Below are 15302 nucleotides of genomic sequence, written 5' to 3'. Positions count from 1 at the left end.
CAGGCATTTTGCTTTCTTGCTCTTTTCTTTGTAATGTTTTTTGTTGCTGCTTCCTGTACAATATTGTGAACTTCTGTCCATAGTTCTTCAGGTACTCTGTCTACTAGATCTACTACCTTAAATCTATTCATCACCTTCACTGCATATTTATAAGGGATGTTATTTAGGTCATAACTACATAGAATGATGGTGTTCCATACTTTCTTCAATTTAAGTCTAAATTTTGCAGTAAGAAACTCAATCTGAGCCACAGATAGCTCCAGGTCTTATTTTAACTAACTGTATAGAACTTCTCCAATTTTGAATGCAAATATATAATAAATCTGATTTTGATATTGACCATCTGGTGAGGTCAATGGGTAGAGTCACCTTTCAGTTGTTGAAAAAGAGTGTTTGCTATAACCAATGAGTTATCTTGACAAAACCCTCTTAGTTTCTGCCCTGATTCATTTTGCACTCCAAGGCCAAACTTACCTGTTATTTCAATTATCTTTTTACTTCCTACTTTAGCATTCAAATCCCCTATGATGAATGTGACATCTTTTTATGGTGTTATTTTGATGTTGTTGTTGTTCTTTAGTCGATTAATCATATCCAACTCCTTATAACCCCACTTGGAAACTCCAGATTTCTTGGCAAAGATACTGGAATGGTTTGCCATTTCCTTCTCCAGATCATTTCACAGATGAGGAAACTGAGGTAAATAGGTTCAAGTCACTTCCCCAGGGTCACACAGTTAACAAGTGTCTGGGGCTGGATTTGAATTCAGGTCTTCCTGACTCCAGGGCTGACACTCTATACACCATGTTACCTAGCTGCTCTAGAAGATGTTGTAGTTCTTCATAGAATTGATCAACTTTGGCCTCTTTGGTTGGACTTATAGCACTAATCAATGGTTGGAGCAGTTGGACTTGCATTACTATGATATTGCATGGTTTGCCTTGGATTCAAACAGATATCATTTGGTCATTTTTGAGATTATACTCAGGACTGCTTTTTGTACCTTTTTATTGACTATGAAGGTTACTCTATTTCTTCTAAGGAATTCCTGCCCTCAGTAGTAGATGTCATTATCACCTAAATTAATTTCACCCATTCTCATCCATTTAAGCTCATCGACACCCAAGATGTTAATGTTTAGTCTTTCCATCTTCTATTTGACCATATCCAGCTTACCTTGGTTCACAGATCTTACATTCCAGGTTCGTTTGCAATATTGATCTTCATAGTATTGGACTTTCATCACCAGATATAAACACAGCTGACCTTCCTTTTGGCTTTGGCCCAGTTGCTTCACTCTTTCTAGAGCTACTTGTAGTTGTCTTCTACTCTTACCCAGTAAAGAATTGGAAACCTTCTGGCCTGAAGAGCTTATCTTTTAATGTCATATCTTTCAACATATTAATACTGTCTATGAGATTTTATTTGCAAAGATATTGGCATGGTTTCACATTTCCTTCTCCAATGAATCATCTTTTGTCAGAAATCTTCATTATGACCTGTCCATCTTGAGTAATCCTGCATGGTATAGCTCATAGTTTCATCATGCTACATAAACCCTTCTGCCATGACCATAACCAATCACTGCTTAGTGATTCAGGAGAAACAAAAAAAATTTACAGCAGCTCTTTTTGAGATGGCAAAGAATTGGAAATTGAGGGGATACCCATTAATTGGAGAATGGCCAAACAAGTTGTGGTATAGGATTGTGATGAAATACTACTGTGCTATGAGAAATTATGATCAGGATGGTTTCGGAAAAACGTGCAAAAACTTATATGAACTGATGCAAAGTGAAGTGAGAAGAACCAGGCGAACACTGTACACAGTGACAGCAATATTGTAATAGTGATAAACTATGAAAAACTTAGCTACTATGATCAAGACAGTGATCCAAGACAATTCCAAAGGCCCTATGATGAAAAAATGCTATCCATCTTCAAAGAGAATTGGTGAACTCTGAGAGCAGACTAAAGCATGCTTTTTTTCATTTTATTTATCTTTCTTGCTTTTGTGTATTTTTTTTGCAACTTGGCTAATATGGAAATATGTTTTGCATGACTTCAAATTTATAATTAATATCATATTACTTGCCTTCTCACTTGGTGGAGGAGAGGCAGGAGGAAGGGAGAGAATTTAGAACTCATTTTTTTAAATGAATGCTAAAAATGTTCAATGTAGTTCAGAAATATTTAATGAAATAAATACAAATATATTTTTTAAAAGAAAAGATCTTCCTGACTCCAGGCCTTGTACTCTATCTACTACACTACCTAGCGGCCTACAAATGTTCAGCCTTTTTTCACTATTCCTCTACTGTCCTGCAGAGATTTTTTTGTAGCACCCAACACTGTCAAAGCACTGCCTATTAAGACTTCAGCAAATTTATGCAGTTTGGAGCTTGGCTCTCCATAACACTACAAAGAGGGAAAGTGGACTGAGCTGTGAGTTTGCGGGGTTTTTTGTTTTTGTTTTTGTTTTTGTTTTTTGTAAGCATCAGGGATTGGAGGAGATGCTGAGTGAGCACAAGTTAGGCATCAGTTTATTAGTTCATGGAGGTTTTTACTTTCCTTTGGGGCCCTGTTGCCCATGACCATGGAGACAGCTGGAGTTGCTTTAACTTTGGTGCATTATTTTTGTTGTAGAGGTGTTTGAGAGTCGAGGATCAGAGAAAATGCCTTGTCCTCCATCTTGTTGGTCACATGATCTGAAAGTCACCTGTTATTTTGTATATTTCAATTATTTCCTTTGATCATTTGAATCATTTTCCATAGGAAAAACTGAGGAATGAAGATGTTAAATGACTTACCCAAGATCATATAACTAGTTAGTGGTTGACTCATCTTTTTCTCCAAACCCTTGACCCAATGGTTATTCTGGTCACCTTAAGTTCTCTATCCAAAAGTGATGATTAATATAGTTCTTCAATTAGGAAACTATGTAGTATTTTTAATGATCCTGTAAGTCCCTCAAAACAAAAATCTGTCTTATTAACATCAAAGGTCTTCTAACGATAATAGCTATGAATGGCTATGAATCATGGAATGACACAACTTCAAAAAAAATCAGTATTTCAGATGGCTGAGCAATCAAGAGATGCATGGTAGGGGGAAGAGCATATTACTGTTATTTATAATCATTATGATGACCATAGCTAGCATTTATATAGCACCTACTATGTGCCAGATACTGTGCTATACACTTTACAAATATTTGATTCTCACAACAACCCTGAGAAGTAGATATTGCTATTATCATTTAACAGTTAAGGAAACTGAGGTAAACAGTGACTTTCCCAAGGTCACATAGCTAGTAAGTGCCTGAGGCTGAATTTGAACTTGTCTTCCTGACTCTAGGTCCAGAGCTCTATCTACTACATCACCTAGATGCTACCTATATGTATAGATAGATTCCACCGATGAGGAATTATTTATAAGAAGAAATATAAAAATCAATATCAAGGAGTTTCATGCCTGGAAAAATAGTATAACTAACATGCTTTTTTACTACCCATGTAACGAGAGGACATCCTACAATGTTAGGGAAACCCCTCTGTGGAAGATTTGACAGATGTATATGAATAGGAGTCACAAAGGGTAAGAAAGTGTGGATCTGTTGGGACCAGGACCATTGCAAGGAATATCCATATTAACAAAATCAGAGATCTAATTACAATATCAGAGAGTTCTATTTACATATCCAAATATTACTCTCTAATGAATAAAAAATCATTTCATGCAATGGAATGCCAAGGGGCCACATTTCCTATTCTTTAAAGCCAAATTTATCTACTCTGTGACATAGACATCAAAAATTACAAATATAATTTTACTTAATTCTAAATACGCTATATACCCTGATCCTTAGTTCTGCTGCTTAATGAAGATTTAAAATGAAAAATAATCCAATCTAGAGTACATAAAGCAAAGGGGGCAGCACAACTACTAGAATTCTTCCCCACTTTGTGAGGCCTTCGTTAAGCCACATCATAGTGTGTTTTTTTGCTGAGATCCTTCTGTAGTCCTGAAGCTGCCTTTCCCCGTGTGTCTAATTTGTACTTGAATCCTAATGCAGACACGCTGCAGATAGTTATTGCAGTCCTACGAATGCTGCTAGGATACTAATGAGAAGTGTAAATTCTCCAACCTTCCAAAGTTCACAAGGTTCTCTACCAGCCAAGGGCAGGGGAAGGAAGGAATTTACTCTCAGGGGGTTGGTTGGAACTGTACTCTCTCCTATGCTGGCAGATGACTGAACTCTCAGATTTTGAGCTAATATGAATCAGTTCCTTTTATCTTTGGAAATTAGACCTTTATCAGAGTAACTGGTTGCAAATATGTTTTCCAGTTACCTGATTCCCTTCTAATTTTAGTTATGTTTGTTTTGTTTACAAGCAAACTTTTGCAAACAATAGGTCTCATCTCTATCTCACAACTGACTAAAAATACAGAAATGTAAGATCCATCCACATACATAGATGTATGAATATACAAATATGCATTCATATATATGCCTATACATATGTGTATGAGTTACATATATGTATATACTATATGAATTATATATATACATATCAATATATGAATTATATATACCTATACACATATAATAAACATATATTATTATGTATTACATATGTAGTGAATATATAATGTATAGATTATATACATATATAATACATAAACATATGTAAATGTAAGCATATGCATTATATCTGTATATGTATGCATATATGTATGTGGATGTATCTTTTATTCTCAATATTTTGGTCAATTGTGAAATAGTAGAGATGAGATCTATTGTTTGCAAATACTTACTTGTAAATAAAACAAATGCAGCCAAAATTAGAAGGGAAGCAGATAATTGGGAAAATATTTGCAACAAGTTACTCTGATAAAGGTCGAATTTTCAAAGTATATAAAGAATTGATTAAGATTAGCTCAGAATCCAAACATTCAATCTCTGCCAGTATAGGAGAGAATGCAGTTCCAATCAAACTCCTGAGAGTAAATTGCTTCATCTGTAGAGATAGAGATAGAAATATGAAGACTCAATGCACTGTCTTATAGGCTCTTTTACCTATAATATAGCCTTTTACCTATTAATCAATAGCATTAGAGATTCCTTCCAAGTTGTGTCTTTCTGATAATAAAAACCAGAAGAGGAATAAAACATGGAAATATATGATCAACAAAAACATTCACCACGTTGATGGAGGAGATCCATCACAGAGTCCAGGGTAAGGAGAAATTCTTTGTAGGTAATGAAGTACTCCAGATTCTTCTGTTTGTGGATGACTTTGTATTGATTGCATTAAGCTTTACAATACAGAAGAGTTTTCAGGAAGATATTCATGATTATTCAAAAGATTTTGGCCTGTCTATCCAAGGAAGAAAGGCCAAATAGATGGAAAATGTTTATTTTCCAGATCTCAGCATACATCTGAATAGACACCTATAGTGCTTGTCCAATAGTATGCCTATTTGGAATAGGCAAGAGAAGCTGACAGTGAGCTGGGTTCAGAATCGAAAAAAGAGGAAATTGACTGGCTTGTTTTCAAGAAACTGCATATCACTTTTACTGGCACCAAGGTTCCCATAACAGCCTAGGCCCATGTTTTCAATGCCAGCATTTGATTAATATTGCCATTAATACCACTATTTCCAAAGAACAAATAATACTTATCCTACAGAGAGCAATGGAAAGATTCATGATGGGTGTGAGCAGGCTACTATATGTAACCAGTGAAGACCTCTAAAACAGAACAATAGTATATAATATCATCCAAGAATTATATGACAGAGAAGAAATGGTGACAATGAGACATGACAGCTAAATAGCTAGAATGCTTCTCTGGAATTTTCCTGTTATTTGGAGAAAGCAAGGGAGGCCTCCAGAGTGTCGTATGGATGCTTTGTGGTAAATCTTTGGAAGGAATTGAATGAATTGGAAATTATGGGCAGGCACAGATAGACTGTGATCTGCATCACTAAAGGGAATTCCTGAATTGATGAGATCAAAGACCTATTTGGGTATTTGAGAGAGTATATAAAGCTCATGAAAAGAGATAGAGATCCCCTATAAGCTCTCGTAGTTAAATCACACCTGTATTATTGTGTCCATTTCTGGGTATCATGTTTTAGAGGAGATATTTATAGGTTTTGGAGTTTGCCAAGGGGAGGACACTCAGTGAGGAAACTTGAAAGCATGCTATATTAAAAAAAATTATTAAACTAAATGTGAGTGTTTAATCTGAAGAGAAGACTTGGAGGGAGACCTGGTAGCTATTTTGAAATGTTTAAATGATTGCCACATGAAAAAGATATTTGAATCTCTATATATTGCCCTTGAATTAAGATCAGTGGGTAGACTGTACAAGGAAGAATTCAGCTCAACATGGCTTCCTAACAATTATAAGCATCTAAAAGTACAATGCCCTTTATTGAGAAGTATAATTTCCTTGTCACTTGAAAACTTTAATTGGAAGTTGGATAAAAATTTTTCATGGATATTGCAGAGGTTTCATGATTTGGGTTATTGATTAAGAGAATTTCTAAGATTCAGATGTCACCAGTTCCTCTCTCTAGCCGCCACCAAAAGTACTGAGAGCAATACTTCCCAAGCTTACTCTACCTTTCCTGAGGCCAAGCACTAAGGTAGCCTCTGAGGGAAGGAGGAGGCGGGGACCAGCCCCAGACCACCATCTTGCCCTTTCACAACGTATTTCCATGCATGGCCATAGGGTGTATATTAAGATACTTCAATTGGGTTCTGGAGAACAATCCCCCAAAGGATTGATGGGATATAGGATCATTTTTAGAGCCATTTTTGAGGATTTGGATTCATTGCAGAATAGGCTTGAGTTTCAGGATCATACAAAGATTCCTCATCATTCTTCTCCTAGGTGATGGAGTGATCCTAAACTCCTTGAGGCTTCCAAATTGTCTTGGATTCTCCAGCCTATAAAGGTCTGAATTTAGACATTCAAGAGTTATCTAGAATAGAAACTGGTCTCCCAAACCCCCTGAGTCTGACTTGAAACCCATAGATCCTTAACCTAGAAAAATTGAAGAAGTTTAAAGACATTATGTTCTGCCATGACATTCAATATTCTTTGTTTTATGCTTATCTATTTGGGACTTGAGAATTGTGTTTTCTACAGCTGGTAAATAAGTACTGACAATTTAGCAATATGTTAAACAATAGAAAATATAGGCATGATCAATAAAAACTCTGTAAGTCAAAAAGAACAATTGTATGAGAATTCTTAAAATCTTTCTGAGTTTACCCAAACTTTAAAATCTGCTCATTAATAATTGCCATATAACATTTTAATAATCTTGAATCTAACACAAAAATATATCATAAATCATGACAATTCATAAATACATTTATAAAGAAAAGATTTCATTTTTTAAATCCAGCAAAAATGACTTCAGAACTTACCATTTTTTCTAACTACGTGAGTCTGTTGTTTTGTTTGGTCATCTGGAATGCCATATATTTCTATTTGCACTAGTGGGTCATTCTTACTAGTAGGAGGCAACTGGAAACCACTTATGAGCTGCACAAATGGAATTTAAGAATAAGAATAATTTTGGAGTATAACATTTTCATCAGAATTAATTCATTTTCAACATAAAAATATATATTCAGTAATACAAGGAGCTCTGGTTTAGATAGCACTTTAAAGTTTTCATTGTGCTTTACATACAGTATCTCCTTGGAGTCTCACAATGAGCCACCTAGAAGGTGGATGCCATTATTGTAACCATTTTATAGATAAGGTATCTCAGGTTCAGAGGAAGTGAATCACTTTTGCAAGGTCACACAACTGGCAGTATTCAAATCCATGTCTTCTGGTTCGAAGATCAGACATAATTTAGCACCACCTCTCATTAAAGGAAATTTGATCCAATCTAAAGCTATTTTTAAATGGGCTAGCTAGACAAAATAAAGTTCCCATTTTCCCCTTTTAGTCAATTATATAGACATTTTCATGGAGGTAATCTAAATGATTTCACCATGATAGAATTTCATAGTATCAGATAATATATGTATTACTTATACCTTTGGTTTTGCTTTGGAACTTTTAACAGATATTTTTGTTAAGATAGGCTAACTTATTTTGAGAACCTGAACTAATCTGAAAGCTACCTCTACTCATAGATACGTATGTGTACATGTGTAAATATATATATATATAAATATGTATGTATATATGTGTGTGTTTATGTATGAAAGACCTCAAAGACAATGAAATCAGATGATGCAGCCTTTCAAATTCAAAAAAAATCACTGTTTCTTATGTTAGAACTTCCAGATAGTCAAATTTATATGAAAATTATTTATTAATGATTCTTTACCTTATCATCTCTCACTAATTTCCATACAACTGATAGAAAGCAGACCAGAATTAGAATATAACTGTGTCCCATAAAATATATCTCATATATATATAAACAAAACTCCAGAAGAGAAATATATGTATATATAAATACAAATATGTATGTATGTATGTATATACATACATATATACATATATATATATATGAATTGTGTTTCATTTCTGACTTCTATTATTTAGTCCAATGGTTTAACTAAAGCAGGCGTTCTTAATCTGAGGTCTGCAAACTTTTTTTAGAAAAATATTTTGGCAACTATATTTCAACACTATTGGTTTCCTTTATATTTCTATGTATATTATTTGTTGCATTTAAAAACATTATTCCTAGAAAGAGGTTTGTAGACATCACCAGACTGCTAAAGGGATCGATGATTTTTTTTGAAAAGGATTTTTCATGTGATCACAAAAATTTAACTTATATTTAATTAATTTAGAACTGAAAGGACCCTCAAGAGACCATCTGTTTCAGCCTGTAGGCTGTTAACACAGAGCGATGTAACAGAAATTCCAAAGACATTTGATTTGGAGTCGAGAGAGATCTAAATTTGAAGCCCAATTCTAATATTTAGTGTATGACCCTGAGAAAGTCATTAAACTTCAGCTTCCTCATCTTTAAAATGAAAATAATAACATCTGTAATATCCAGTTCACAGAGTTTTTCATAGAGAAAGATCTAAAGTGATATATAAATTATGAGTTGTTATCTCATGGCAATTATATCCATACTATAATATTATTTCTTATAAGTCAATATTGGTGGCTTATCACCCTATTGGACTGATAGTTTAAATATACAATATTATATTATAAAGAGTAGGCAATCCTCCATATGTAAGGGGTTAATGCTACTGTTGCAAGGTGGTATAATAAGTTTCCTATATGCTGAAGTTTCCCCCTTTCTCCTTGGCCCAGATTTCTCTAGGTTCATTTTAGATTTTCAAATGTAAAATCATTTGCAAATGGGACTTCATACATTTATCACAAATTGGCTTGTACTTATCCACATTTTCCATCAAGATTCTTATCTCCACAATTTTGTATAACCCAAAGGAAAAACATACTCATATTATATTTTAGAATCCATTAACTGAATGAAACCCAATTTTAAAAGATACAATATTAAAATTCTGGGTGGCTAAAAAGTTCTCAGTGCTATTTTTCCACTCCAAGTGGCAGTATCTGTCCCCTCCTCCCCCTACCTTAAAAGCTCAGTTTCCAACTTTATTTTCTCCAAGGGAACCCAGGTCACATATGAGGGAATAATAATATCCCTGAAGTTCTCTTTCTCCACTTCCCCACTTCCAGTATAATTCTTCACCTCCCAGGTGGCTATTCTGTGAACATTTGCCATAGACACATGAGACTCAGGAAAATAACCAAATAGACTCTTTCCCAGAATTCACTACTTTAGTGATTTGAAACTCATGAAAAAGACTTCTAGGAGAGAGATAAAGGAAGAATTTCCATTTTGAGAGTTGCAAAGAAGCTCAGGACAAGATTGCAATGTTAGAAAGATACATCCTTTCCCTACCCTGTGGTAGGAAATTTGCCAACCAGCAAACTGTAGAGCCAAAACACAAGTAGTGCCAGTGGAAGCAAAAGATCCTGGAATGCACAGATGACACAGAACTGCCTCTCAGACACAAAGTCTCTGAAATCTTCTTTTCCTGCTCCCCCCATTCTTTGAAGGGTAAAGGAGAAGAATGACCCCTCTGTTAACTGTAGAAATCCTTCGATTTCTTTTCTCCCCCCTGCCAAAATGGGTGGAACTAAGGAAAAAGAAATTATTTTATTTCCCATCACAGGCCATTAAGGTGGCCACTTCCTTGTGAATTATTTGATGTTCAATTGCTTATTAATATTATTGTTTGGATTAGCATAATAATAATATCTCTTAAATAAAGATCTCTTTGGTTTGTGTCCATCCCCCAGCCAGACACACCAGTACTTTTAATAGAAAATCTCTGTCTCTGTCTCTCTCCTCTCTCCCCTGAATGAACCCTAGATCTATACTCCTTCCCCTTTTAAATCCTGCAAAGCCACATACACAAGCAGAGAATATCTTAGAGAATCTGTCTTCTTTTTTAGAAGAGTTTTGTAATTTAGAAAATGAACAGATTATTTAAAAGAAAAAAAAATGGGAAACAGCTTCAATGAGAAAGCCACCATGAAGCAGAAGATAGCTGGGTGAGAGTTTCACTGTTATGGTCCATGGTTAACAGGAAGCATCTATAGTCTACCTGCTTACTCTCCCCATTCCCTCTCTTTTGTAAGTTTCTGGTCCTGGTAGTGACTGAAACAGCAATGATATCCAGTGCACTGTATAGCAGCTGGCTATCCCAGTCCTATCTCTCTTTTAAGAGGATGAAAGAATGAGACAATCTTTCCCCAGGGAAATCATACTTCCAATGGTTTTTGGATCAGTAGGTGCTGATGATGGTTTCTAACTTATCCTGCCAACTTTCCCTCCAGCTACATTCCAATTCTTTCACTAAAAGGGAAGCTACACAACTAAACCATCATCCCCTACATAGTTAGAAAGGCTATTGTGACCAATGAAACTCCATATAGGAAAAGTCTCACTGTTGGTAAGAGTCAAGAAATTGGGAGGAGGGGTGGGGATTGCGATTACTAGCTAGGTACCAATGTCAGCTTTGCCCCTTGTACAGGAAGAATTTTTAGCACAAAACACAGTTGCTTATCAGATACCTATAGACACCTACCACATTATTATTACTTTTCTGCAAATCTTATTTTTGCCACATTTGGGGACTCTGCCCATGTCATTAATACCCTTCAGTAACTGAAATCAAGTACACCCTATAGGCTTTTGTTGGTAAATCTTCACTGCCTTTTCCACCCTCACCCCCACCCCAATTCCCACCACCTCACTACCACAGTCAAAGTCTCAATGATTATTAGATTATATACCTGGAACTGGAAAGGATCTGAGAGACTGTCAAGTATAACACCCTATTTTACAGATGAAGAAACCAAACCCCAAAGTGACTTGCCCAAAATCACACAGATGAGATTTGAACCCAAGTCCTCAAACTCCATTGCCATGGTTCTTTCCACTGTACCATGAATGGGAAAGAATGGTCTCACCAATATCCTCCACTCCTGCTCTCACTGTCCAGGTCCTCACAAAATCATGATGTTCCCTCACTATCCATGCTGTCTTGGGAAGGGTTTTCTGTGTATCCTGGTAGCAGTTTTCTCTCCTCCACAACTCCTGCACTGTAAACACTGAATTCTAGACATATTAGATGAGTAGAGGAGTAGCCTACTCTCACACCACAGGCATAATCAGCTTTATCCAAAATCACTACCCAAATCTCTATAAAACCAGTTCCCTGTCATGTAGCCTCTTTCTGGTGTGCTTCCTAGCCTGACTCACCGATATTATGACTAGGCAATCCTGCCATGGTCTCACAAAGTGGTCTAGTCCTTTAGGTTTTTATTTGCTCCACTTATCTATATTTTCTGCTTTCTGCTAAGTATATTAACCTGAATTGGTGCTAATGGGGCTTGGTGCTTTGAGATGATGAGTCAGTCTCCTTATTAGCCACTGAGTAGGAAGAGATGATGACTCAGTACGTATTGAATACAGTAATATCAACCTTGGTGGCCTCTTCCTTTCTGGCTTGGGATTTTGTCAGGTCTATTTAGGGGTTGAGGAGAGCAATGGTTTGCCTGTGCCCCAGCCTAGCTACCATGTGACTGTGACCAATGTCCTACCTAGGTGATCTTGAGCCTAGACTTTGAGCTGCCTTTTTTGTGTTTGTTCCTTCCTAATCTTAGATGAATAAGTATCTACACCCAAAATGGACTTGTCTAGGGTTGGAGACAATTTTGTTAGTTAGAAAGGTCTGGAGGTACTGCATCCTTTTCATTGGAGTTGACTGCGGGTACAAAGGGAAAAGTCCCCACCATTTGGAAATGACCACCAACAAGAAGATAGGCCCATTTTGCCAAAAGACCTGGACTAGCAAATGTTCGGGCAGTACAAAACCAAAGTGAAATATAGCAATGATTATTCAACAATCCTTCGTACTACTTTCATGCTCCAATGAGATTTAAATATCAGTCTCCAAAGATGTTGTAACAGTAGTTATAATTTAGGTTACTAAATCTTGTTTAAGTTGTTCTGTCAATGCATCCTATAATATGCTATTTCAGTATTTATTTTGTGCTTTGGAAATAAATACTTGTTCTAATCTTAATTTACATTGACTACATTCTTAATCTCTCCTTTAAGAAAACATGAAACAAAACCTAATAATTAGGCAATTTGTCTCTGGGTTGTTGGGGTGGGTGTTTAACAAGTCAAAGAGTTGAAAAGGGAGAGCCTTAACACCTGTCATTAAAGGCCACTCTCCTTCAAGACTGACCCTAGTTGGTTTCTCATTGGTCTAGAGCAGATAGGCCCTTTGGGAAAAGGGAGTGGTTATAGTGCCCCTGTCCCTTGGGCCCAGCTGGGTTCTTAATATTAGACTAGCTTATGATAAATCTTCACATACTTAAGACATTTATAACCATATAGAATGACCATGACCTTGATCATCTTTATTTTGAAATCTCTTCTTTTTTTTTGGCATAACCCTGTCAGAAATGTAACATGGAAGATATAAAGCTGAACTTAGACAGAGAAAACATGGATTCAAATACTACCTCTTGACCCTGGACAAGTCACTTAATCTCAACCTCTTCTAGACCTAGTTTGCCTTTGTGTAAAATGGAATTAATATTACCATAATATATGTTTCACAGTGTAGTTATGAGGCTCAAGTGAAATAATGTTTATAAAACTCTTTTCAAGCTTTAAAGTATCATATAAATGTTAGCTATTAGCAATAGAAAACATGAGCCAATATTCAGAAAACTGCCATCAAACATACCCTTATTGAAAGTGTAGTTGGATTATATCCTTTAAATTCATTTGGAGAGAAGTTTAATTTAGGATTCCTTAGTATTTCTGGTTTCAAAAGATATCCACAGCCACCATTATCTAGAAATTTCCCATTCTGCAGATCCATAGGTAATCCAGGGGTTTGGAAATTTAAGGCCACTGTGGAAAAAAAAAACATTATTGTTATGTTTTGAGGAAATGGAGGCTGCATTTAAGGAACATCAAGTTAATTAATCCATTTAAAATTAATCATGCTACATTTTTTAAAAGAGTATGTGACATTGGAATTGTATTCTTATTTTGGTTGCATACTCTCCTTTTGTCAGTTATCCATAGGCTGTCATCAATTTTTGTGCAATTGAATTGGAAGGATTAATTACTAAGATAAATGATGATACAAATCACAGGGAACTTCATTCTTTTAAATCATATTCAATACATATTGCTGAGGAGAAATAGAGAAGAAAGGAAAGGGCTTAGAAACAGCAGAAAAAATAATCATTAGGATTCATTGATTAATTTCTTCTGATATTCCTCAACTCTTTAAGAGGTAAAGGTAGCATCAGAAGAATGAATTTCTGAGAAGAAAATGGGATTGCCTCTAATTGATAAACTGGGGAACCAGGAGAACTCATCAGGAAAGGCAGATGAGTTCTAATTTCAGTGTAACAGTCATTCAGACAAGGCTCAAGTTGGCCACCTTGTACATAGAACTAAATTGTTTAAAATCCTGGTTGTTATGAGTTTTCTCAGCCCAGGAAGTGAAAAAGTAATTGCTTTCTGGGAACTAGAAGACAGGTTCAAGTCCTATCTTTTACATATGCCTATTGAGTGACCAAGTCAGTCTTTCCCTATCTATTGGATCCTCCTTGTTACTTTCAAATATGCCCATGTCTCCTTCATCCTAAAAAATAAAACATAAAAAACAACTCCAACAACCTCACTTTATCCAATCATCCTTGATCTCTATTCATATTGGATAACTGAAGTTGTTGACTCTCTTCCCCTTTTCAGTTAAATTCCTGAAAAAGCCATCTCTACTAGGTGTCTTTACTTCCTCTCTTCTCACTTTCTTTTAAACCCTCAACAATTTGGCTCTGGCTTTTAATCTCATTATTCAACTAAAACTGCTCTCTCCAAAGTTACTGAGGAACTCTTAATTGCTGAATCTAATGACCTTTTCTCAGTCCTTATACTTAATGACTTTTCTGCAACCTCTGACACTATCAATCACCATCTTCTCCTGTATATTTTCTCCTGTATATGCTTTCATGACAATGTTCTCCTACCTGTATGACCTTTCCTTTTCAATCTTCTTTCCTCAATCCTCATCAAAGTTACACTGCCCAAAGGAATATAAATTTTGATTGCTGAAACTTCACAAAATAACTTGGGGTTTGGGGGCTAGAATTTTTTTTCTCTTCCCTATTTATTTATTTTATTATTTAAAAAAACTGAGATAATTAACTTACTTATCTCAGGTAGTTTCATTTATGATTTCTTTAAATAGAACTCTGAAAAACCAGGCTTTCATAAAGCCCATTGGGATTCAAATAGAGCTACTAGACCATGCCTTAAACCCAAATTACTCTCCCTTTCACTGATTTGCCAATAATAGGTCCAACCAATGCCACACTTGGTCATTGTTTGGATTTTGATGGCTCAGAGTGAGTATAAATAGCAATTTTTGAGTAGGCAAACTAGGTCATCTTTTGCCTCATTTCTTACCTAGCCTTAAATCACTAAATGGGTGTTGCCTCAGACAAACTGACACCTGGGAAAGCCCTTAGTTTAAAAGGCCAAGGTCTCCCACTACATCTGGGGCCATTTCCAGTTGTCCTGACCTATGTCTTGTCTCTGGACTCAGATAACCCTGGAAGAGAGAATGAGGCTGATGACTTTGCATAGCTCTGCCTCACTTAAATCCAGTTCATTTGTAAGTCAAGACATCATCCTCCTGATGTCATTGGTCCTCTTTGAATG

General features: G+C 35.8%; 1 protein-coding gene across 1 annotated transcript in view; it reads right to left on the bottom strand.

The window, feature by feature from the left end:
- PLCZ1 (phospholipase C zeta 1) overlaps positions 1-15302 on the bottom strand; it is a 101935-nt gene that overhangs the window by 19332 nt on the left and 67301 nt on the right. The window contains exons 11-12 of the mRNA XM_027838582.1: positions 13309-13478; positions 7447-7564 (exon numbers count right to left, since the gene is read on the bottom strand). Coding sequence (XP_027694383.1) covers positions 7447-7564; positions 13309-13478 — 288 coding nt within the window. The remainder of the gene's footprint in view (positions 1-7446; positions 7565-13308; positions 13479-15302) is intronic.

The sequence above is a fragment of the Vombatus ursinus genome, unplaced genomic scaffold, assembly GCF_900497805.2.
Source record: "Vombatus ursinus unplaced genomic scaffold, bare-nosed wombat genome assembly UNPS02014830.1, whole genome shotgun sequence".
NCBI lineage: Eukaryota > Metazoa > Chordata > Mammalia > Diprotodontia > Vombatidae > Vombatus > Vombatus ursinus.
This window is presented reverse-complemented; position numbering and strand designations above follow the sequence as displayed.